We start from the raw sequence: 25,763 nt of genomic DNA on the forward strand, positions 1-25,763 counted from the left end.
GAAACTGTGCCATAATCTTATACCACTCACAAAAATGAACTTGAAATGGATTAAAGACTTAAATGTAGGACCTGAAAACTGTAAAACTTCCAGAAGAAAACATAGGGAAGAAAGCTCCTTGACATGAGTCTTGGCAATTATTTTTTTAGATAGGACACAAAAAGCACAAGCAAAAAAAAAAAAAAAAGAAAGAAAGAAAGAAAGAGAAAGAAAAAGAAAAGAAAAAATTACTAAGTGGGACTACATCACACCAAAAGGCTTCGGCCCAGAAAAAGAAACAATCAACGAAATGAATAGGCAACTTACAGAATGAGAGAAAATATTTTCAAACTGCATTTCTGGTAAGGGGTTAATATTCAAACTATATAAGGAACTTGTACATTCAGTAGCAAAACCCCCAAAAATCCAGGGAAAAAATGGGCAAAGAAACTGAATGGCCATCTTTTTAAAGAACACACACAAATGGCCAATAGGTCCATGAAAAGGTGCTCAAAATGACTAATCATCAGGGAAATGCAAATCAAAACCATAATGAGATATCACCTCACACTTGTTAGAATGGCTATCATCAAAAAGATAAGAGATAACAAATGTTGATGGAGATGTGGAGAAAGGGAAACCCTTGTTCACCGTTGGTGGGAATATAAATTGGTGCAACCACTGTGGAAAACAGTACAGAGGTTCCTCAAGTAATGAAAAATAGAGTTACCATATAATCCAGCAATCCCACAGCATATGATTCAAAATCCCACTTTGAAAGAGGATTTCAAAAAGATATCTGCACTCCCATGTTCATTGAAACATTAATCACAATAACCAAGATATGTCTCTGTCAACAGATGATTAAAGAAAGATGTGGTATATTATATACAATAGAAAATTATTCAGCCATGAGAAAAAAGGAAATCTTGCCATTTGTGACATGGAAAAACTTTGAAGGCATTGTGCTAAGTGAAATAAGTTGGACAGAGAAAGACCAATACTATATGATATCACTTGTATGTGGAATCTAAAAAAAACTGAACTCACAGAAACAGTAAAATTGTGGTTATGAGGGGCTGAGGGAGGAGGTGGGGAAATGGGGAGATGTTAGGTTAAAGGTACGAACTCCCATTTCTAATGTGAGTAAATTCTGAGACTATAATACAGAATGGTGATTATAGTTAATAACACTGTCTTACATACTTGAAAGTTCCTAAGAGAGTAGATCGTAAATGTTTTCACCATAAAAAAGAAAGGTGATTATGTGATGCAACAGGGGTGTTAGTTATGGCATAAACATTTTGCAATATACAAGTATATAAAATCAACAGGTTTACACCTTAAACTTACACAATGTTATATGTTGACTGCATCTCAATAAAGATGAAAACAATAAATATCTCTTAAAAAGTACAGGGGGAATGTCAGTGCTCACCATCATCTGGCAATCTTTCTATCAGATCCATGAATTCTCCTTCTGTGATGCTGATTCCCATGTTTTCTAAAAGAGTGTCCAGCTTATTGACATCAACACTGCCTCCTAAGTAAGGAGCAGGAAAGGAATATAGTAAAACAATCTTTCTAAAACTGGGACCGTGCATTCACTCTACTGTGTTATTTTTCCTCTTTATCAAGCATATGTTTTATTATCATAAGGAACATTTCACATATTTCTTAGCATTATTGTTAAGATTTTCAAGGCAAACACCAAAAATCCAGTTTTGTTCAGTTAATAGGACAATAAACTTCCTTTCACTTTTATGTTAGGATTCTGAAAAGCCAGAGCTAGAGGTGACTGACATAATATTCTATAAAACAAGAGGTATTTTTGTTGCCTGCGCTTTCAAATTATTTGCCTTTACTTTTGATTGAAATCTTTATCTGACAGCATTCATTCTTCACCTTTTGCTTCGTACTTTATTTTGTTTCTCTGGGGCTAAGGTAGGAAGATCCCAGACAGTTTAACACTTTCTGTCAAGTATTAGTGCAGGAAACTACTTGGTTTACCTGATAAAATGCAGATCTACTAAAGAAACATAAATAAAGACACAATTATATAGGAAAGGATGATTCCTATTTTAACAATACAACTAAAGGTTTCAGATTCCGTCTTTTCACAGTGCTTCTTACTCACGTTTGAGAGACTTTATGCCCTTCATCAACCTTTTCTTATACACTTCTCCATCAGCTACAAAAAATGGGTATTTTGAAAACAGAGTCAGAAAGAACGAGTTTAGAAATCTTTGGGTAAGGAACATTTCAAATTACAAACAGATAAATAGATATACCAAAATGTTTGCTCTCAGGGGTAAAGGAGTAAATTGGAAATCATAATCATTGAGATACTCTTTTTTGCTGTTGTTGTTCTGTATTGAGAATGTAGGGACAATAACATCCTCAAATACTGTTTGTGGGAGTTCAAATTATAAATATTCTGGAAGGCAAGTGAGAAGACAAAATATCTTCCATTCTGTAAGTCTACTTAAAGGAATTTCATCTCAAAAGATTTCAGAATGCTTACAAAGATTTATCCACAAGGCTGTCAAATAAAAAAAGGACATCTATTCAAAGATGGAAAACTGTAAAATATACATCTCATTTTTCACAGTAGCTATCACTTTGAGTTGGGAATAGAGAGGTTTTATTTTCACTTATCTACACTATCAAGATTTCTATGATAAATACACACGTTACCATTGTGAAGACATAACAGTTATAAATAAATTAATAACACATAAATATTATCTATCAATCTAGTATCTACTGTGCACTAGAAGGAAATGTATGAAAATATTAATAATGATTATCTTTGGGTTAGAGGATTAAAAGCATTTTTTATGAAATTTTTTGGTGTAGTTAAGAACTATGGCCTTTTCTCAATGTACCATATTACCCACTTATTGATAAACTATATATTCGATGCTGCAGAAACACACAACTACATTATTAGTTGGTGCTGGGAAAACTGGACACCTTCCTCTCTCTCTTTTTTCTTTTTTTTTAAATGCTTTTTTTTTTTTTTTACAAATCCAGCTGATCAGTAACCTGAGGGCTGAGTAATGAATTTTTCCTTTGATAGCAACTTATAACTGAAAAGGCTTAGACAGATGATTTTTATTTTTTTTATTTGTTCATTTATTTTATTTTATTTTTTATTTTTAGACAGATGATTTTTAAATCAAAATCCAAGTGGTGAGATTTTTCTGTGTATTTGCATTAGCTTTTTAACAGTTTTCAAGCATTTTTAGTTTATTTTGTAATTTTTCATATACTTCTACAAAACTAGTCTTTCTAAAACACCCAAATAGCACCCCTAAGACTCACCATCAAGTGGCAGTGTCTTCAGCAAGTTCAAATGTTCATTAGGTGTGAGCTTAATCCCCAAGTTTTCGAAAACACTTTCAAGTCTATTGGCATCAACTTTGTCTCCTTTGAAAGAAAAACGGATTGTTGACACATGGAAATTTTAGGACATTAGAATGATCCAAAATAATGAAAAGGCTGACTTATAAGAATACCATCGTCACTTTCATATTCTCATATATTCTAATAGTGTTTAAGAATAATGAGGCAAAACTTATTCCTTGATTCTTCATAAAGACAGAGTGGCCTCCGAAGACTAATGGCAAGACACCATAGAAGAAAATCAGGTTATATAATTGGCTAGTAATTTAGGATATTTAATCTGTTTTTCTCTTTTTAATGTTGAATCATGTGATTATTATTTAAAGCAGAATATTTTCTAAACTTATTCATCTTCCTATATTCTGTGCCTACCTATATTTGGCTACTCAAGCCAGTAGTCATTAACTCAAAAGCTTATAGGAGCCTAGACAAAGAAGGAATGAGTGAAACTAGCACATGCCTTGTCCCAAGAGAAAATACATCAGTTATTGTGGTGAGGAAATGTAGGGCCAGTGTTGCCTTATCTTACAAAACTTGACTGCAGACTGGATTCCATTCATGGGTGGCCTGTTTGTTAAACCTCTGATTTAAACACTGGTTAGGATCAATATAATACTGGCAGAAACTACAAAAAAATATCATTATTACTTAAATATCACCATTTTCTTTTGTAGCCAAATGCTAGATAATTCAAAGTCAAAGGGAAAAGTAAAGTTGAATGGAAATACTTCATGAAAATATGTAAAATATCAACATTAATAAATTTATGATATAATATTGGGAAAACACTATGCAAAATATAACATAGGGTTAGAATTTAATTAAAAATGTTTAAGTAATGTCTTACTCACCCGAAAAAGATTTCACTTCATTCATCAGCTTTTCCAGATCAACCTTGCCTTTAACTGTAAGGCAAGGAATAAATGGGATAGAAACATGACAATGAGACCAAGAAAATGTGTTGCATAGAGCAGAAAAACTTAGCAGTATTTATTTGCTTTAGAAAATTTAACCTTTGCAGGTACACACTTTTAGTTACAAAATAAGTCATGGGGTTGTAATACACAGTATGATGACTATACTTAATACTGAAATATTAATATTTGAAAGTTGTTAAGAGAGTAGATCTTAATTTTTTTAACGTTTTTTTCCTTTGAGAGAGAGAGAGACAAAGAGAGAGCATGCAGGGGAGAAGGGCAGAGAGAGAGAGAGAGAGAGAGAGAGAGAATCCCAAGCAGGCTCCAAGCTCAGTATGGAGCCTGATACGGGGCTCAATCCCAATATCCTGGGATTGTGACCTGAGCTGAAATCCAGAGTCGGATGCTCAATCGCCTGAGCCACCCAGGCACCCTGAGAGATCTTAAAAGTTCTCATCAAAACAAAAAATATTTGTAACTATATATTATGATGGATGTTAACTAGACTTAGTATGGTAATCATTTTGCAATATATACAAATATTGAACCATTATGCCTGAATGTAATGTTATATGTCAGTTATACCTCAATATAAAAAATATAAAAACTGGTTACACACACACACACACACACACACGCACGTGCACATCACACACAAGCGCACACACACTAAAACTTAACCTTTGCTACACCCTTCATAAGAAGGTAGACGAAGAGGGGCACCTGGATGGCTCAGTTGGTTGAGCAGCTGACTTTGGCACAGGTCATGATCTCACGGTTCATGAGTTCGAGTCCTGCATCAGGCTCTGTGCTGACAGCTCAGAGCCTGGAGCCTGCTTCCGATTCTGTGGTTCCCTCTCTCTCTGTCCCTCCCTGCCTCATGCTCTGTCTCTCCATCTCTCTCTCAAAAATAAACAAACATTAAAAAAAAAAGAAGGCAGAAGAAGAAAGATGTCAGCTTGAATGATAATAAGCACAATTATTTCCTGAAACAAGTAATACTCCAATATTTCCAATATATTATGCTCAGGGAAGAAAGGTGGCTAATTCCCGTCATTTAGTTTCTGAAAAGTGCTTTTTTCCCCACAGTAAAATAATACTCCATGTTGATGAGAAAATCTAGCTATAACCTAGTGTTATAGGAAACACGGTGTAACATGTAGTTATTCATGAATTCAACAAACTTGTTTTTGAGTGCCTACAAAATACTCAAAGAATAACCAGAAAAGTGTATCAGTTACCAATAATGTTGCTAATTCTGTGGTGAGAATTTTTGGACCTTATTCTTTGTCTCTTAAAGTATTCTTAGCCACTAATAACTTCTGCGTCAGTACCAACTACAGGTCAGGGCAAAATGGAAAATGTGTGCTGGTTTACCTGGGTCATTACAAGTAATCAAGTCTGTCATGAAAAAGAGATGGGATCCTTGGAGAGGATTACAATTTTTGGCCTGGCTTTGTACATGGGTCACTGTGGTTTTCTGTTCATCCTTTCCTTTGCCCATCTGGCTTATTACTGGGAAAATTCTGACCCAAGATGAAAGGGCTCTCTGCCATAGGCCGTCTAATTGGGAGGGAATTCTGTTCCATTAAAATATTCCACGTTCCTCTCAGCAGAGGAGGAATCTACTAGTAAGATTTAAAACATCTGGGTGACAAGGGAATTTTTTTAAACTGAAGTTGATCATTTTCCTTTATTTATAATGTTATTCTTACTCTTTTGTATTTACTTTAATAAAAATTTTGGAAGGGCTTCTGTGAACATGGAGACTGGAACATGGCTCATATCCCTTTAACTACCACCTCAAAGCTGTCTGCCTTTGAAATTCAAATGCTGCTGGTCTCTCTAGGCTGCCAGGGCTATGTCAAACCTTCAGCTCTGGTTGTGTCCTGGAAGAAGAATGGGCATGGGATTCTTTCCCCTCTCAACTAGGGAAGCACCAGAGAGGTGTCAGAGTGCACGAAGAGAACTAGAAAGTAATAGATCTGGGGAAAAGCTTGGCATTTAGAATCCTGAAGACCCTGGTGAAGATCAGTAGAGGCCAGCATGAGGGCATTCCAATTCCTCTGACTCCTAAAAGAGCACGAAGGAAGAAGATAGGTGGGCAGAAACATATATGCTCCTGAGGTGGTAGAAATACAGAGATGTCAAAACAGATGCTTCCTTCTTTTCTAGAAGCTTGAAAGTAATCTTTTATGGAATATGTAATATTAAGTGTTAAATAAAGAATCTTGAAATAGAAAGGAAATTATTTAAGATAGTTTTTTTTTATTATTGAGAGAGAGAGAAACACACACACACACACAGCAAGCAGAGAAGGGGCAGAGGGAGAGGGAGAGAATCTTAAGAAGGCTCTGTGCTCAGTGCAGAGCCCAATGCAGGGCTCAATCTCACAACTGTGAGATCATGACCTGAGGAGAAATCAAAAGTTGGATGCTTAACTGAATGAGCCACCCAGACACCCCTAAGAGAAATGTTATGAGTTGTTTGTTTGTGGGAGTTAAAACTGTATGGTTGGGGAAGTAAAAGACATTCCCAAGGTCTCATGGTGGGGAGTGGGGGAAATGGTAGGAGGAATAAGAGTCTTCTAAAAGTTTGCCCGTATTGTGATTGTGTGGGGGGTGAGAGGGAAGGGATAAAAGTGAAATGAAATATTTGATCGGAAAGGCTATCTTGATGGAGAATAAAGTAGTATTTTATTGCCAGTAATAGTTATTATATGTAAGTATGACAGTGAATGGGAGGAAAAGAAATGTAAGACTTGATGAAATGTGACCCTCCTCTGAAACTTCAGAATTAATTAGGAAGAAAACAAACATAATGAATGACAACTTGAACAAACCAGTGATAATAAGCCTAAGAAAAAAGAAAAAAAACCAGAAAATAAATAATAAACATAAGATTAAATAAGTAAAATTAAATATATCCAGTATTACACCAAATCGGAACAAACTGAAATTTCTCATTAAAAAAGGAACGATAGGGGCGCCTGGGTGGCTCAGTCGGTTGAGCGTCCGACTTTGGCTCAGGTCATGATCTCCTGGTCTGTGAGTTGGAGCCCCTCGTGGGGCTCTGTGCTGACCGCTCAGAGCCTGGAGCCTGTTTCAGATTCTGTGTCTCCCTCTCTCTCTGCCCCTCCCCCGCTCATGCTCCATCTCTCTCTCTCTCTCTCTCTGTCAAAAATAAATAAACATTACAAAAAAATTAAAAAAAAAAGGGAATGATAGGGGCACCTGGGTGGCTTGGTTAAGTGTCTGACTTCGGCTGAGGTCATGATCTTGCAGTTCGTGAATTCGAGACCCGCATCAGGCTCTGTGCTGACAGCTCAGAGCCTGAAGCCAGCTTCGGATTCTGTGTCTCCCTTTCTCTCAGCCCCTCCCATGCTTGTGCTCTGTCTGTCTCTCTCTCTCTCAAGAATGAATAAACTTAAAAAAAATTTTTTTAAATAAAAAAAATAAAAAAGGAACAATTGTCAGATGGGTTCCTTAAAAACCCAGCTATATGATGATTTCGCAAAATATATTTCAACCAAATGATAAGAAGATTGAAAACAGAGGAAAGGGCAAAGATATATGAGGCATATATACAAGCAAAAAGAAACCAGTACCATCAGTTATTAATATCAAAGTATAACTTAGAGTCAAATCATTAAACAGATATAAAGGGGGACATCAAAAGGTATAGTTTATGAATAATATTATAACAGTCATAAACCTATAAACAAAGATTACTATTTTATCAACATTTATTTAGAATTTGAATATGGATTATGGTCTGATTCAATTTTCTTTTTTTCTGGTTAAGTATTTAATCGTATTTGTTTTCGTTTTTAAAATTTATTAATTTTTTAAAAATTTACATCCAAGTTAGTCAATGTATAGTGCAATAATAATTTCAGGAGTAGATTCCAGGGATTCATCCCCTACATATAACACCTAGTGCTCATCTCAACAAGTGTCTGCCTTAATGTCCCTGGCCCAATTAGCCCATCCCCCCACCCACAACTCCTCCACCAACTCTCAGTTTGTTCTCTGTATTTAAGAGTCTCTTATGGTTTGTCCCCCTCCTTGTTTTTATATTATTTTTGCTTCCCTTCTCTTGTGTTCATCTGTTTTCTATCTTAAATTCCACATATGAGAGAAGTCATATGATATTTGTCTTTCTCTAATTTCACTTAGCATAATACACTCTAGTTCCATCCACGTTATTGCAAATGGCAATGGCAAGATTTCATTCTTTTTTGATCACTGAGTAACACTCCATTACACACACACACACACACACACACACACACACACACACACGTACTACATCTTCTTTATTCATTTACGTGTCGATGGATGTTTGGGCTCTTTCCATACTTTGACTATTGTTGATAGCACTGCTATAAACACTGGGGTGTATGTGCCCCTTCGAAAAGCATTCCTGTATCCTTTGGATAAATACCTAGTAGTGCAGTTGCTCAGCTGTAGGGTAGTTCCATTTTTCTTTTTTTTTTGAGGAAACTCCATACTGTTTTCCAGAATGCCTGCACCATTCTGGAAATGGTGGCACTCCCACCAGCAGTGCAAAAGGGTTCCTCTTTCTCCACATGCTCACCAACATCTGCCATTGCCTGAGTTGTTAATTTTAGCCATTCTGACAGGTGTGAGGTAGTATCTCATAGTGGTTTTGATTTGTATTTCCCTGATTATGAGTGACGCTGAGTATCTTTTTAAGCCTGTTAGCCATCTGGATGTCTTCTTTGGAAAAATGTCTATTCATGTCTTTTGTCTGTTTTTTCACTGGATTATTTATTTTTTGGGTGTTGAGTTTGATAAGTTCTTTGTAGATTTTGGATACTAACTCTTTATCTGATATGTCGTTTGCAAATATCTTCTCCCATTCCGTCAGTTGCCTTTTAGTTGTGCTGACTGTTTTCCTTGCCGTGCTTCATGAGGTCCCAATAGTTCATTTTTGCTTTTGTTTCCCTTGCCTCTGGAGACATGTCAAGTAAGAAGTTGCTGTAGCTGAGGTCAAAGAGGTTTTTTTTCCCACTTTCTCCTCTAGGATTTTGATGGCTTCCTGTCTTTCGTCCATTTTGAGTTTATTTTTGTGTGCGGTATAAGAAAGTGGTCCAGGTTTTTTCTTCTGAATGTCGCTGTCCAGGTTTCCTAACACCATTTGCTAAAAACATTGTCTTTATTCCATTGGATATTCTTTCCTGCCTTGTCAAAGATTAGTTGGCCATATGTTTGTGGGTCCATTTCTGGTTCTCTATTCTGTTCCATTGATCTATGTGTCTGTTTTTGTGCCAATACCATACTGTCTTGATGATTACATGTTTGTAATACAGCTTGAAGTCTGGACTTGTGATGCCTCCAGCTTTGGTTTTCTTTTTCAGGATTGCTTTGGCTATTTGGGGTCTTATCTGGTTCCATACAAATTTTAGGGTTGTTTGTTCTAGCTCTGCGAAGCATGCTGGTGTTATTTTGATAGGGATTGCACTGAATATGTACATTGCTTTGGGTAGTATCAACATTTTAACAATATTTTTTCTTCCAATCCAGGAGCATGGATATTTTTCCTTTTGTGTGTGTGTTTTCTTCAATTTCTTTCATAAGCTTCCTATAGTTTTCAGCGTATAGATTTTTCACATCCTCGGTTAGGTTTATTCTTCAGTATTTTATGGTTTTTGGTGCAACTGTAAGTGGGATCGAGTTCTTGATTTCTCTTTCTGCTGCTTCATTATTGTGTAGTGAAATGCAAGTGATTTCTGTGCATTGATGTTATATCCTGCGACTTTGCTGAATTCATGGGTCAGTTCTAGCAGTTTTGGGGGGAAATCTTTTGGGTTTTCCACATAGAGTATCATGTCATCTTTGAAGAGTGAAAGTTTTACTTCCTCCTTGCTGATTTGGATGCTTTTATTTCTTCATGTTTTCTGATTGCTGAGGCTATGACTTCCAATACTATGTTGAATAACAGTGGTGAGAGTGGACACCCCTGTCGTGTTGCTGACCTTAGGGGGAAAGCTCTCAGTTTTTCTCCATTGAGGATGATATTGGCAGTGGATCTCTCATATATGGCTTTTATGATCTTGAGGTATGATCCTTCTATCCCTACTTCCTTTAGGGTTTTTTATCAAGAAAGGATGCTGTATTTTGTTGGGGCGCCTGGGTGGCGCAGTCGGTTAAGCGTCCGACTTCAGCCAGGTCACGATCTCGCGGTCCGTGAGTTCGAGCCCCGCGTCGGGCTCTGGGCTGATGGCTCGGAGCCTGGAGCCTGTTTCCGATTCTGTGTCTCCCTCTCTCTCTGCCCCTCCCCCGTTCATGCTCTGTCTCTCTCTGTCCCAAAAATAAATAAACGTTGAAAAAAAAAATTAAAAAAAAAAAAAAAGAAAGGATGCTGTATTTTGTCAAATGCTTTCTTTGCATCTATTGAGAGGATCATGTGGTCCTTATCCTTTCATTTATTAATGTGATGTATCACATTGATTTGTGGATATTGAACCAGTCCTGTATCCCAGGTATAAATCCCACTTGATTGTGATGAATAACTCTTTTAATGTATTGTTGGATCTGGTTGGCTAGTATCTTGTTGAGAATTTTTGCATCCATGTTCATCAGGGAAATTGGTCTGTAGTTCTTTTTTTAGTGGGGGCTTTGCCTGGTTTTGAAATCAAGGTAATGCTGGCCTCGTAGAATGAGTTTGGAAGTTTCCCTTCCATTATTATTATTTTTTTTCCTTTGGAACGGCTTCAAAGGAATAGGTGTTAACTCTTCTTTAAATGTTTGGTAGAATTCCCCTGGAAAGCCATCCAGCCCTGGACTCCTGTTTTTTGGGAGATTTTTGATTACTGATTCAATTTCTTTACCAGTTATGGGTCTGTTCAAATTTCCTTTTCTTCCTGCTTCAGTTTTGGTAGTTTATTTGTTTCTAGGAATTTGTCCATTTCTTCCAGATTGCCCAAATTGTTGGCATGTAATTGCTCATGATATTCTTATTATTGCTTGTATTTCTGCAGTGTTGGTTGTGGTCTCTTCTCTTTCATTCATGATTTAATTTATTTGGGTCCTTTCCTTTTTCTTTTTGATCAGTCTGGCTAGAGTTTTATCCATTTTGTTAATTCTTTTAAAGAACCACCTCCTGGTTTCATTGATCTGTTCTGGTTTTTTGTATTTCAATATCATTGATTTCTGCTCTAATCTTTATTATCTCCATTTTTCTGCTGGTTTAGGGTTTTTTTTTTTTCATTTTTTTGTTTTTGTTTTTGTTTGTTTGTTTTTGCTGTTCTTTTCCCAGCTCTTTTAGGTGTAACGTTAGGTTGTGCATTTGAGACCTTCCTTCCTTCTTTAGGAAGGCCTGGATTGCCATATATTTCCCTCCAGTGACTGCCTTTGCTCCATCCCAGAGGTTTTAGACTGTCGTGTTTTCATTTTCATCGGCTTCCATGTACTTTTTAATTTCCTCTTTAAATTCCTGGTTAACCCATTCATTCTTTAGTTAGGATGTTCTTTAACTCCAAGTATTCATGGTCTTTCCAAACTTTTTCTTTTAGTTGATTCTGAGTTTCATAGCATTGTGGTGTGCAATCATGCAAGGTATGACTTTGATCTTTCTGTACTCATTGAGGGCTGATTTGTGTCCCAGCATGTGATCTACTCTGGAGAATGATCCATGTGCACTCGAGAAGAATGTGTATTCTGCTGCTTTAGGATGAAGAGTTCTGAATATATCTGTTAAGTCCATTCAGTCCAGTGTGTCATTCAAAGCCATTGGTTCCTTGTTGATTTTCTGCTGACGTGATATGTCCATTGTTGTGAGTGGGGTGTTGAAGTCTCTTACTATTACGGTATTATTATCAATGAATTTATGTTTGTGATTGATTTACATATTTGGGTGGAAACGTTGGTGACACAAATATTTACAACTGTTAGATCTTCTTGGTGGACAGACTCCTTAATTACGATATAATGACCTTCTTCATCTCTTGTTACGGCGTTTACTTTAAAATCTAGTTTGTCTGATATAAGTATGTCTACTCCAACTTTCTTTTGATGACCATTAGCATGATAGATGGTTCTCCATTCCCTTACTTTCAATCTGTCAGTGTGTTTAGGTCTAAAATGAGTCTCTTATAAACAGCATAGAGAAGGATCTTTTTTCTTATCCATTCTGATACCCTATGTCTTTTGATCGGAGTGTTTAGTCCATTGATATTTAGAGTGAGTACTGAAAGATATGAATTTAGAGCCATCGTGTTACCTGTAGAATTGGTGTTTCTGGTGATAATCTCTGGTCCTTTCCATTCTTTGTTGCTTTTGGTCTTTTTTTGTTTTATCTTTTCTCCAAAGAGCCCCCTTAAAATTTCTTGCAGGGCTGGTTTAGTGGTCACAAACTCCTTTAGTTATGTTTGTCTGGGAAACCCTTTCTCTCTCCTTCTATTTTGAATGACAGCCTTGCTGGATAAATAATTCTTTGCTGTGTATTTTTCCTATTCAGCATGTTGAATATATCCTGCCACTCCTTTCTTGCCTGCCAATTTTCTGTGGATAGGTCTGCTGTGAATCTGATCTGTCTTCCCTAATAGATCTACGACTTTTTTCCCCCTTGCTGCTTTCACAATTCTTTCCTTGTCTGTGTATTTTGTGAATTTTACTATGACATGCTTTGTTGATGGTCCGTTTTTGTTGAATCTAATGGGAGTTTTCTGTGCTTCTTGGATCTTGATGTCTGTGTCCTTCCCCAGATTAGGAAAGTTTTCTGCTATAATTTGCTCACATAAACCTTCTGCCCCTTTCCCCTCTTTTCATCTTCTGGGACTCCTATGATTCAGATGTTATTCCTTTTTAATAAGTCACTGAGTTCTCTAAGTCTTGTATCATGCTCTTTTGCCTATATTTCTCTCTTTTTTTTTCTGCTTCATTATTCTCCATAATTTTGTCTTCTATATCGCTATTTGCTTCTCCGCTTCATCCATTTTTGCCGCTGTGGCATCCATTTGAGATTGCATCTCAGTTATAGCATTTTTAATTATGTCCTGACTAGACTTTACTTCTTTTATCTCTGCAGAAAGGGATTCTCTACTTTTTCAACACCAGCTAGTGTTTTTATTATCATGGTTCTAAATTCTGCATCAGACATCTTGCTTATATCTGTGTTGATTAAGCCCTTGGCTGTCATTTTTCTTGTTCTTTCTTTTGGGGTGAATTCCTTCACTTTGTCATTTTAGAGGAAGAAAAATTAATTAAATAAAAAATAAAAATTAAAAACTGGAAGACAAAATATCAAATGAAGGAAGCTAGATCCTATATGTGTTTTGGTCTGCTTCTTAAAAGAAGCTTGATAGAATAGAGGCAAGAAAGGGGAAGGAAAGGGGGAAAAAAAGGTAAGAAAATTTATATAATAGAATAAAATTAAAGAAAATGAAATGGAAGAAAGTAGTTTTAAAAATAAAGAATAAGGTATAAAAGATAAGAATAAAATTTTCTCTTTCTGTATCCAAGAAAGAGGAAAAACAGAAAACAATTTAAGCAAAAACAGAAGGAAAGGAAATGAAGAAATAAATGAACCATCAGGTGGAATGAAACCTGAATGAAGTTATATCCAGTTTCCCCTAGAACTAGAACTATGAAGTCTTCTTTAGTCCGTACACTGAACAGGTGGAGTGACTTGTGCTGGTCTTCTAGGAGATGTGCCTGGAAGCGCAGTTGGGTGGGGCTTGGTGTAACAGTCTGTTCTCCACTAGGTGGCGCTGCTTAGCTTGCTGGGGTGGATCAGTGTGGTGAGCATGTGCGTGCAAGGGAGAGGTGGCTTCGCCACCTAGTCTCTGGCATTGGAACTTTGTGCTTTCACTGACACAATCAAGCACCCCTCCTTTGTCTCAGGCCTTCCTCGACTCCCTGTCCCTACCCGGTCTGTGTCCAAGCTGTCCACCTGCCAGGTGGCACCTCCCTCTAGAGTTTATCTCAGATGGGGCTGTGTTTCAAAACCCCAGACACTTGAGAGACCCCTGAGGCTGGGACCGGTGCCAACTCTGGGGAGAGTCTTGCTGAGCAATGGCCAGGTGCTGACTTGTCCCAGAAGACATTTGTGCGATCGTGCAGTGGCAGAGGGTCAGGGATTATGGCAAACCACAACACACAGCCGGTTCCAGGTTTCATTGCACTCTGACGTCCAATACCAGCAAATGTGGCTGCTCTCTGGGGTCTGTGGGGACTTTTGCCAATGGGGAAGCCATATGGCCTCTACCAAATGCACCCCAAGTAGGAGAACTGCTTCTCCCTATTGGCACAAGGACCCGTCAAACCCCACTACCTGCTCCTGGAGATTTGCCCTACTTCCTCACCAGAGCACCACCAGGCACTGACCTCCAGAACTTCAGGCTCTGTGCTCCACTGTTTATAGAATCCTGGTGGTACTGACACCCTCTCCTTTCTTCCCATCCATAGATTTTGGGGGGCAGATTTCTTGTTCAGTCCCCTGAGAGTGTTTCTCTTTCTCTTTCTCTTTCTCTCCAGCTACTTTCAGGGAAGTGTTGTTCTTCCATGATCGTGATGGACCGTGCTCTCTTCCTCTCTCTTTCCTCTGTCCTCTCTCAGCAAAAACAGCTCCCTACCCTCCGTGGCTTTTCTCTCCCCCAGTCCACCTCTCCACACTGTGTACCTGCTGAGTTCTGTGGCTCAAGTTACGCAGATTGTTGTGTTGATCCTCAGCTCAGTTTCCTAGGTGCTTGACATGGTTTGGTGCTGATCTAGCTGCGCTTCAGGGATGAGGCAAGCTCAGGGTCCCCATGCTGCTCCACCGTCTTAACTCCCACCAAAACAAATCACTGACACAGACAACACCAGAGATGAATCTAAAACACGTATGCTGAGTAAAAGGAGCTGTGGCAGAACATATGTTTCAAGGATGGCTGAGACATAGATTTCCCGCCCCACACGATCTTATTACAGTGTGACTGATACATCTCCCACCAAAAGCTTAGACTGAATCTGGGCAGGGTCTTGTGATGCTTCAGTAACAGCATTTGGTGGAAGGGAGGCTCTGTGACTTCTGTGACTTCACTCGGCTACTGATTTAGAGTTTTCCCCATAGGACCCATGTGAAGGTGAGACACAGACAGACACTGAGATGGCGGCCATGTAGTGCAGGGATACTCTGGCCACATTAACAAAGAAAAAAAACAACAACATTACAGATAGCCACAGCTATACTAAGTACCCTTTTTATAAATACTGATGTCACCCATTAGCAAATGTGGCCAAAGAGCTCAATTGTAATTTGAGCAATACCTATCAATTCTCCCTTACTCTGTAGGGAAAAAAAGGTAAGGTTGAGTGAAAAAGTCAAGTTATCTTGAAATCTTTCTCTAGTGTGCGTGTGAAACCAGCGACAGACAGGATGCGTTCTTTCTTTGGACCTGAGTTTTTTTCCCCAAGCTTTTCACAATGCCTTCTTGATGTCAAACAAGCATTTTGAATGATTGTTATAAATAGGCTTACAAAAGTAGTTTTTCTGGAGTGTTCAGTGGCATCCAAAATGCTCACCATTAACTGGCAGATTTTGCATTATGTCTTTAAGCTCCTTTTCAGTGAGGTCCATGCCCATAGCTCCCAAAACTTCATCCACTTTACTGGAATCAATCTTTCCCTCCTTATGGAAAAAGAAGTATACAGGTAACAGTTAATGTCCCTAAAATGTGGGATAAACCCTGACCTCCGGAGGATTATGGTTATCATGTTCCTCCAAAAAAACCAAAGCCTGATGAGATCTTTACAGGAGGACAGAGTCAATAATAAGAGTTTGAGTTTGAGTTTATTGTTTTAATTTTAATCTTTTTTTTTTTTTAATTTTTAACGTTTATTTATTTTTGAGACAGAGACAGACAGAGCATGAACGGGGGAGGGTCACAGAGAGAGGGAGACACAGAATCTGAAACAGGCTCCAGGCTCTGAGCAGTCAGCACAGAGCCCGACGTGGGGCTCGAACTCACATACCGCGAGATCGTGACCTGAGCCGAAGCCGGACGCTCAACCCACTGAGCCACCCAGGCGCCCCAATTTTAATCTTAATATAAGCACGCCCAGTATAAAAACTGAAAGGTGACAGAATGACTTCTCAGAGAATTCTAGTAGGGTGATAACAATTCCAGCTTTTCTAACCACTATTGTCTCCTTTTCATTATGTTCGTTTTTACAATTAATGTCTAGTTATGTTAAGGCATGCTGTTTTTCCATTACCATTTAAAACTTTTTAAAATTTAAGTAAAAAGTAAATCAGTATCAGTGAAAATATTAATAGTAGTACAAATAGTGTGTGGATTTGGCAGAAATCATGAAGGTGGTATTCGCAACCTTGCTTAGACATGACCTTTTTCCTGGCCTGCTCCCTGTCTATCTATTCAGTCCCATGTTCTTTCAGTTTCGTGGAGACTTTCTAGCACTCTCTTGCTCTCTTGGTCTAAATGTCAGATTAGTAGTCTTTTGTTGCTGCATAAACTAACTGAAGAGGTGCTAATTTTCCCTTTACTTTTGCTATGTAGCCTGGGCTCTGATAATTTCTACTTCTGTCAAAGTTTGAAAAATCCAGAGAAAGCATAGGAATTCTTTCCAAGTTACAACATAAAAGATGATCTCCTAAAGAACACGATCATCCACAAAAGAAACAAAAGTATATCATAATGTGTTAAGTGGCAGAGTTGACAATTTAATCACAAGGAATTAGTCTAAATGCCAAACGTGATGATCTCAGACTGATTTGTGTTTTGTTAAGTTTCTCCCTTACCTTTAACAAACTTTATACCATCCAGCAACCTTCTTTGATAGACCTTTCCATCTGTAAGGAAAAGGACTATTCAGATCACAGAAGAGTAATGTGGAATTTCATTACTGTCTAGTAAGAAATCAGCCATTTCAGTAAGACATCTTTTGTGAACTGCCTTAGAACTTTTCTGAGTTAGTGGCAAATAATGAAATTATAAGGGATGGGGATACTGACATTCTGCCATTCTGAAAAATATCTTTTACTTTTCTTTTGTGATATTTTCATTTTCCCCTATTAGATCACTCCTTTCTCTTTTTCTCATTTATTCTGGATTAAATTTTACATCTCTTGATAGACTCAAAAGTTATAAGTAATATAACTGAATCCTGATGATAGGAGTCATGATGATACAACGGTTACTTCTCAAACTAAAGATAAATTTGGCACAGAGAAAATTTTAACATATAATAGTCATTTAAAATTATGTAACATGAATCATAAAATTATTTCTGACAAGCAATAAGATAGAGACAATTTTACAAGTTTTCACAAGTTAACAATACACTTCCCTGTATGACTACATTTTTATTTAAACACTCACTATCAACTGGCAGATTTTTCACCAGTTGTGAGAGTTCTTTATCTGTGAGTTCTATTCCCATGTTTCCTAGAACTGTTTCCATGTCATTGACATCAATTTCCTCTCCTTTAAAAGGACAGAAATGGTAACATGTGAGATTTTAAAGAACCATCTAATTATTCTAAATAATAATGAAATCTCTTATTACTGTTTAATTATTAGCACCAATTACTCAATCCATAATAAAGTCAAATGAGTCCTGTTTGACTGTAGTTATGGTAAGATATTAAAGTGTTTATTTCCATAACTTTAGTAATAATAGAGACAAAATAACAGAGTGCAGGGTAATGCATTTCATAATACTCTGTTGTGGGAGATTACTAGTAAGTAATAAAACTTTACTCTCTTTTTATCGCACTAATATGTTTTTAGTAAAAATCTGGAAAAAATGAGATTGTAGGGCCTAACAAAATATGGCACTATGTTTTGTTGTTAAAGCATTGACAAACCGGAGAAAGACAAATACTTTCTGATTTCAGTCATATGTGGAATTTAAGAAACAAAACAGATGAACATAGGGGAAGGAGAAAAAAAAGGGAGAGGGAGGCAAACTCTTAACTATAGAGAACAAACTGAGGGTTGATGGAGAACGAACTGAGGTGGGCAAGGGATGGGCTAAATGGGTGATGGGTATTAAGGGGGGCACTTGTTATGATGAGCACTGGGTGTTACATAAGTGATGAATCACTAAATTCTACTCCTGAAACCAATATTACACTATATGATAACTAACTAGAATTTAAAGAAAAACTTAAAAAGAAAACCCTGAAAAACCAAAGTCCAGGAAATCAGTTTATTAAAAATTATGCCTAATTTATTTACTATTATTTTTAATGCTTATTTATTTTGAGAGAGAGTAAGCAGGGGAGGGGCAGAGAGAAAGGGACAGAGAGAATCCCAAGCAGGCTCCGTGCAGAGCCAGGTGCGGGGCTTGATCTCACGAACCGTGAGATCATGACCTGAACCAAAATCAAGAGTCAGACACTTAACTGACCGAGCTACCCAGGTGCCCCAAAATATCATAATTTAAAAGGAGTATAAAGTAACAGGGAAGAATATAAAATATGTGTAAAGAATCAGAATCATATGTATTTGGTAACTTTTTCCTCACCTGTAACAGCTTCTACTTTTTCCATCAGTTTTTGCAGATCAACTTTCTTAGAGCCTGTAAGACAAAGTTTCATCAGAGAAGAACAATAACATGGACTCAGAAAAAAGAAGATACACAGGACAGGAGGTTTTTTTTTTAAATCTAAGATTTATGGTTGCAGAAGATGACCGAGGAAAATAATTCATTAGCAATGAGGACCAAGATTTAATAATAAATAATGAAAAAAAATATCTTAAATGGTTTTATTAAATAATAAAGATGAAAACTGTCAAAGTTTATTTCACCTAATATTTAAGAAAATTCAGGTTATAACTATTCCATGATTCTTAGAAGAAACAGTGAATTCAATGCCAACTGTTACAAGTGTGTTGGGATGTGATTTTTTTCTGAGCAAATTAGGGTATTGTACTCCACAGCTTTTGAACTTTGAAATGAGACATATAAAAATAACCTTTACCAAAAGATTGACTTTGTTCTAAGAGGTCCTTTAAGATCTTTTGAAATTGAAAACACTGTATGTTGAATGTCCTGTCATATTATTCATGTACATATTATTCATGTACAATTTTTTTTCTTCAATTATTAAATGTTCTAACTCTGCCAGGTCCACATTCGTTAGTGGCTTTGTGTGATTTGAGTAATCCTTCAATCTTACTTTCCTCACTTTTTAAAATTATGTATCTCCCAGTATTCGTTAGGATTGTTCTCTCGTGTTACCACATGTTGATGCAATGGGCAGGTAGAGACCAGTGTTAAGCAGTGAGGGATATTTGATAGGAACTAGTCACTTAAATGGTCAGTTTAGTGATCTGCTGAACCTAATTGGTAGATAAAAACACAGCCAAAATCCTGTCATTTTACCACACCATTTGTATACATCTTTTTAAAAAATTTTTTAATGTTTATTTATTTTTGAGACACACACACACACACACACACACACACGCACACACACACAGAATGTGAGCAGGGGAGGGGCAGAAAGAGAGACAGACACAGCATCTGAAGCAGGCTTCAGGCTCTGAGCTGTCAGCACAGAGCCTGATGCAGGGCTCAAACTCACAAACCGTGAGATCATGACCTGAGCCGAAGTTGGACGCTTAACCAACTGAGCCACCCAGGCACCCCATGTATTCATCTTAAATTAAAAACAAAATAAATTAAGCTTAAAAAAGTGGAATTTAAAACATACTTTGTGTAACAGACTAAAAAAAAAAAAAGAGCGTTTAAGAAAAGGTAAACGTCCCTTCTTTTACCTCTCCTCAGCTTCAGTACCTCTCCTAACAGTTTTGTGTATAGCCTTCCAGAACTTTCTTATGTTTATAAAGTGTATTACATATATTTTTTAACAATTGTAATACTATACATATTTTTCTGTTAACTTTCTTTGTTATAGTGACCAGAAAAGAAAGCATCTCAATATCTATGAATAGAGAAATGAGGAATGGCTGAATAATTACATTTCATTTACATTTGTAAATAAAAAAGGCAGATGTTACCACTTTACACTGACAGATTCCTCAGAATGTGCCAATCTACACAGGCTCCTCTTTACACGGGACATACTGCATTATCAAGATTTGACACATGGAGCTTTCTCCTGAAGGCACAGACAGGTGTGTGGCATTTCTAGGTTTTAGTTTTGAGAACCCTGTGTCAATGACAGGTGCACTTAGTGGCTGTCAAATCTTCATATTCTTTTATAAGCGAATAAGCCATCCGGCTCAATGGTCAGAACACAGAGAGGACTGTATTTGGCAGGTACACACAATGGCCTTGGCACTGAGGAGTGGAGCCTCTCATGGATGATGTTCTGCACCATGGTGTGAATGGCAGTGATATAAGGATCAGCGAAAAAAAAAAAACAAAAAAAACCACATCGCAGATCCTATTTTTGTAAAACCAGACAACAAAAATCCCTCCCCTTGTCACTAGCATCCACCCCTAGTCCAAGATGTATAAAGAAATAGATGAGAGGTTTTAAAGCCACAAAAATGAACAGCCTTTGGGGCACCTGGGTGGCTCAGTCGGTTGAGCATCAACTTCAGCTCAGGTCATGATCTCACGGCTCCTGGGCATCGGGCTCTGTGCTGACAGCTTGGAGCCTGGAACCTGCTTCGGGTTGTGTGTCTCCCTCTCTGCCCCTCCCCTACTCACATTCTGTCTGGCTCTCTCTCAAAAATAAATAAATGTTAAAAAAAAAAAAAACTAAAAAAAAAAACCAGCCTTTTTCCCCCCTGAGTTCTTCTGCAAGCTATTCAAATGCCTTCAGGCAACAAATAATTTAAACCTTGGAAACAGTCAAAATTAATCCTGCAAGCACAACATCTGTTTAAAATCACAGTGTTTTCTATAATGCTCACCACGCAGAAGATCCTTTAACAGATTCAGTTCCTTTTCTGTCAGCTTGACCTCCATGGCTTCTAAAACAGGATCCAGGTTATTTACATCAATCTTCCCTCCTTGAAAACATGAAAAGGAAAGAAAAAATGGAATGATTACAAAATATTTAGAAAAATTCATGAACGTATATTATTATCTTCAACCAACAGACATGAATGTTTTCCCCCTTTCCCCCAGTTTTATCTTATTTAAAAATTTTTTTAATGTTTATTCATTTGTGAGACAGACAGAGCATGAGCAGGGAAGGGGCAGAGAGAGGGAGACACAGAATCCGAAGCAGGCTCCAGGCTCTGAGCTGTCAGCACAGAGCCCAACGCGGGGCTCAAACTCACGAACTGCAAGATCATGACCTGAGCCGAAGTCCCTCGCTCAACCCCCGAGCCACCCAGGCGCCCCTCCCCCAGTTTTATTGAATAATTGACATATGACAGTGTATAAGGTTAAGGTGTACAATATATGCATATATATACACTGCAAAATGATTACCACAATAAGGTTAGTTAACACATCTGTCATCTCACATCGTTACATTTTTGGTTGTGTGTATGGTGAGAACTTTTAAATTTACTCTTTTAGCAATTTCCAAAAATATGATAGTGTTGTTAATTATAGTCAGCGTGCCTTACGTTATATCTCCAGAACTTACTCCTCTTATAGCTGGAAGTTTGCATCCTTTTGACTACCTTCACCTATTCCTCTCCCCAACCCCCTGCCTCTGGCAGCTACCAATCAGGTCTCTGTTTCTATGAGTTTGGTTTTTTAGATTCCACCCATAGGAGGTATCACATAGTATTTGTTTTCTTCTGTCTGACTTATTTCACTTAGCATAATGCCCTCAAGTTTCATCCTTGTAAATGGCAGGCTTTCCTTCTTTTCTGCGGTCAAATAATATTCTATTATGTATTATGTATGTATGTATGTATATATATATATATATATATATATATGTATATATATTCTATTTTCTTCACTCATCTGTCAAGAGACATGTTGTGTCTTTGTCTTGGGTATTGCAGATAATGCTGCAATGAACATGGGGGTGCAAATATCTCTTTAAGATAGTATAGTTGGTGCTGTTACATGAATATATGGCTAAAAGAGAATGACTTCACAATCTAGCATAACTGCTAAAATTTTCAAGCAAAGAACAAAACTACAATATATATGTACAGCTCTTTACAAGCTGAGTTACAATTTAAAGAGTTAAAAGCAGGGGCACCTGGGTGGCTCAGTTGGATGAGCGTCCAACCTCAGCTCAGGTCATGATCTCATGGTTTGTGAGTTCGAGCCCCACGTTGGGCTCTGTGCTGACAGCTCAGAGCCTGGAGCTTGCTTTTGGGTTCTGTGTCTCCCTCTCTCTCTGCTCCCTCCCGCCCCCACTCGCACTCTGTCTCTCTCGGTCTCTCTCTTAAAAATAAAAAAGCATTAAAAAATTAAAAAAAAATAAAGAGTTAAAAGCAGAGTTAGAATTAGAATTTGTTTCCTCAAACGTTAAACATACAGGCCCAGGAAAAAGTTAGGTGGGGCAGGGCTGAGCAAGTGTAACTAAAGAGCAATAACCAGTAATCTCCACCAAGAAGTAGAAATTATAGTCCTTTCCTAAACTCTTACTCTGAGATTGTTTTGTCTGCTTCTGCTCACATTTTGGAGTAAGTCCCAAACCTTCTTCCTTTCTCCTTCCCACCTTCCTCCCTTGCACACGCCTGCCTGCCTTCCTTCCTGCCTTCCTTCCTTCCTTTCTTCCTTCCTTCCCTCCTTCCTTTCCTTCCATCTTTATTTCTGTTCATATAATTGTTTCTTCAGAGAGAGCTTCAAAAACACAATGCAGTAGAGAACTTTTCATCTAAGATAAAGGATTACTACCAGCAAAAACATAGATGTGGTACAAGAAGCAAAATAAGGTGTTATATTCTAGTGATATAAATTTAATGCTTAAGGATATTTCATATGCCTCATCTTTGTGCTTCTTACTCACTTTTATTATACTTCACATCCTTCAGCAACCTGCTTTGAAACACCTTTCCGTGGGCTGTAAGAAAAAGTACAATGCAGATCTCCAGAAAACCAAAACATTACAAATTATATGATTGTAGAAAGATACATTTCAATGATTTGCTGTAAAAATGCATTTATTTTATAGTTATACGATGTGGACATTTAAAAATATAAATGTTTGTGGTGCCTGAGTGGCTCAGTCGGTTAAGGATCTGACTCTTGATTTGGGACCAGGTCATGATCTCCGTCATGAGACTGAACCCCATGTCAGGCTCTGTGCTGAGTGTGGAACCTGCTTGAGATTCTCTCGCGCGCTCTCTCTCTCTCTCTCTCTCTACCCCTGCCCTGCTCATGTGCTCTAGATAGATAGATAGATAGATAGATAGATAGATAGAGATAGATGTTTTCCACAGTGACAAACTTACCCATTCTTTGGAATTAGAGACATTTATTAAACTCTCCCATGGTGCAATTCTAAAAAATACATTAAAATATTTCTTCCTTTTTATTCTACTGATGTCCTCTTTCTCCTTCATTATGTTTCCTTGCTCTTATTGCAAAACTAATACCAATCTGAGAGGATAGTATTAGTCACTCAGATTACTATATGGCAATGTAGTGATGAATTTCAGATTGTGTTCCAAGAGGTAATGAAAGAATTTCTTTTCAAGTCAGAAGTACCTTTCTCTATTAATTTATGGCATTTTAAGACAAAACTGTACTACTAAAAGATTAAGAATGGCTCGCACTGGGGGCGCCTGGGTGGCGCAGTCGGTTAAGCGTCCGACTTCAGCCAGGTCACGATCTCGCGCTCCGGGAGTTCGAGCCCCGCGTCAGGCTCTGGGCTGATGGCTCAGAGCCTGGAGCCTGTTTCCGATTCTGTGTCTCCCTCTTTCTCTGCCCCTCCCCCGTTCATGCTCTGTCTCTCTCTGTCCCAAAAATACATAAACATTGAAAAAATAATTTAAAAAAAAGAATGGCTCGCACTGACCCATAAAGTCAGGTTCCCTGGAAGGTATGGTGGCATTTATGTGGCATTCACTTACCATCAAGGGGCAGTGTTTTCCTCAGTTGCTTGGCCTCCTTGTCTGTAAGCTCAATCCCCATGTCTTTTAGAGTATTTTGTAGGTCCCTGGAATCAACCTTTTCTCCTTTGAAAAGACAGAATAGTTACAGGTTAAACTATTAACGGACAATCTGATTATTTAACGTGATCTAAACATTTACTTTTGCTGCTCTAGTCCTTTCTCTGATACCAGAATGAAAAGGAAAGATCGAGTGAAAGATTTTCTAATAAAAAGAGTCAAATGCTAAATAAAAAATAGAATTTGTCCCTCGATATTAGCAAGTGGGATGTATCCCTAACACTGGGAATGATATCACATAGTACAGAAGCAAATCTGGTCATATAATTATCCAGAAATAAGGTCAAGAGACGGTTAGTATGATACAAGACACAATTAACAAAGTGTGACATATTTTACTTTACTTTGTTAAAACTATGTAATTAGCTGTTGGTAATGGACTTTTATTTCTACAGCTCCACCCTGCTTTTGCTGTGATCATCTAGGTTTGGGTGTATAAATAAGAGCCAGGCACTTTTACTGAAAAAAAGCATCAAAGAATATATGACTTACAATGAAGAAATAGTCCTTTTTACTTATAAACCCAGATAATGTTAGATTAAGATGTTGATCAGTAGATGCACATATTTATCAAAATGAATACTGAAAGTATGTGAATCTGTAAAGCAGTAGTAGAATTTTGAGAAAATGCTATTAAAATTTTTAGTGTAAATCACAATTTGTTGCAAATCATTTATAACAAATTCTTGCCTGTAAAAGCTTTCACTTCATCCTTCAAAGTTTTCAGAGCAACTGTATTATCAACTGTAACAAAAAAAACACATAACTTGAAGCTCATAAAATGATATAAAATAGCATAAGAACGCTCTCCTCCCCTTCAGATTATAACAGCATTTTGTTACTGGGCATTTTGTTATGCACTTTAAATAGCCATTCAACAAATATTTACTCAGAATATGCTTGAATATAGAACAGAAGAAAAGATTTAAAATATTAAAAATATACTTATTTAAAAAATGTAAATTTGACTTTCTATTTCATAAAATATCAACTCTTGAATTTGATAACAAACAGATGAGATTCAAAAGCGGCCATTTGGTAAAGGCAAACTTTGTTGTCCTCAGAACTTCGCAGACTCTTCTAGTGGCCATGCCACCTGTGTCCAAATACTACATTCTCAACTTCTTTGTCAGTGTTCTTGTCCCATCTACAATCTGGACCTCTTCTGCGTAAAAAGTTCCCTCGTTCCATTCCTTTCATTGCTAACGGTACATAACACCTAAAGCTCAAAATCCAATGGTATCTCACGTGCTCACCACTGACTGGCAGGTTTTCTTTCAGATCTTCAAGTTCCTGGTCTGTGAGCTTGATTCCCATGTCACCTAGAACGGTTTCCAGGTTTTTGATGTCAACTTTCCCTTAATCAGAAAGAGAAAGGCTCGTGAGGGAAATTTAGTGACTCTAAAAAAGTTATTTTT

At 37.5% G+C, this 25,763-nt stretch overlaps 1 protein-coding gene across 1 annotated transcript in view; it reads right to left on the reverse strand.

The window, feature by feature from the left end:
* Positions 1-25,763, reverse strand: part of LOC124527891 (uncharacterized) — a 159,115-nt gene that overhangs the window by 40,347 nt on the left and 93,005 nt on the right. The window contains exons 42-52 of the mRNA XM_047101181.1: positions 25,602-25,703; positions 25,036-25,089; positions 24,247-24,351; positions 23,181-23,234; positions 21,166-21,264; positions 18,803-18,856; positions 17,073-17,123; positions 4,239-4,292; positions 3,307-3,411; positions 2,117-2,170; positions 1,418-1,522 (exon numbers count right to left, since the gene is read on the reverse strand). Coding sequence (XP_046957137.1) covers positions 1,418-1,522; positions 2,117-2,170; positions 3,307-3,411; positions 4,239-4,292; positions 17,073-17,123; positions 18,803-18,856; positions 21,166-21,264; positions 23,181-23,234; positions 24,247-24,351; positions 25,036-25,089; positions 25,602-25,703 — 837 coding nt within the window. The remainder of the gene's footprint in view (positions 1-1,417; positions 1,523-2,116; positions 2,171-3,306; positions 3,412-4,238; positions 4,293-17,072; positions 17,124-18,802; positions 18,857-21,165; positions 21,265-23,180; positions 23,235-24,246; positions 24,352-25,035; positions 25,090-25,601; positions 25,704-25,763) is intronic.

This window comes from Lynx rufus, unplaced genomic scaffold (genome assembly GCF_022079265.1).
Source record: "Lynx rufus isolate CCGP_SWC_20201006 ecotype Redwood Valley unplaced genomic scaffold, mLynRuf1.p SCAF_59, whole genome shotgun sequence".
Taxonomy (NCBI): domain Eukaryota; kingdom Metazoa; phylum Chordata; class Mammalia; order Carnivora; family Felidae; genus Lynx; species Lynx rufus.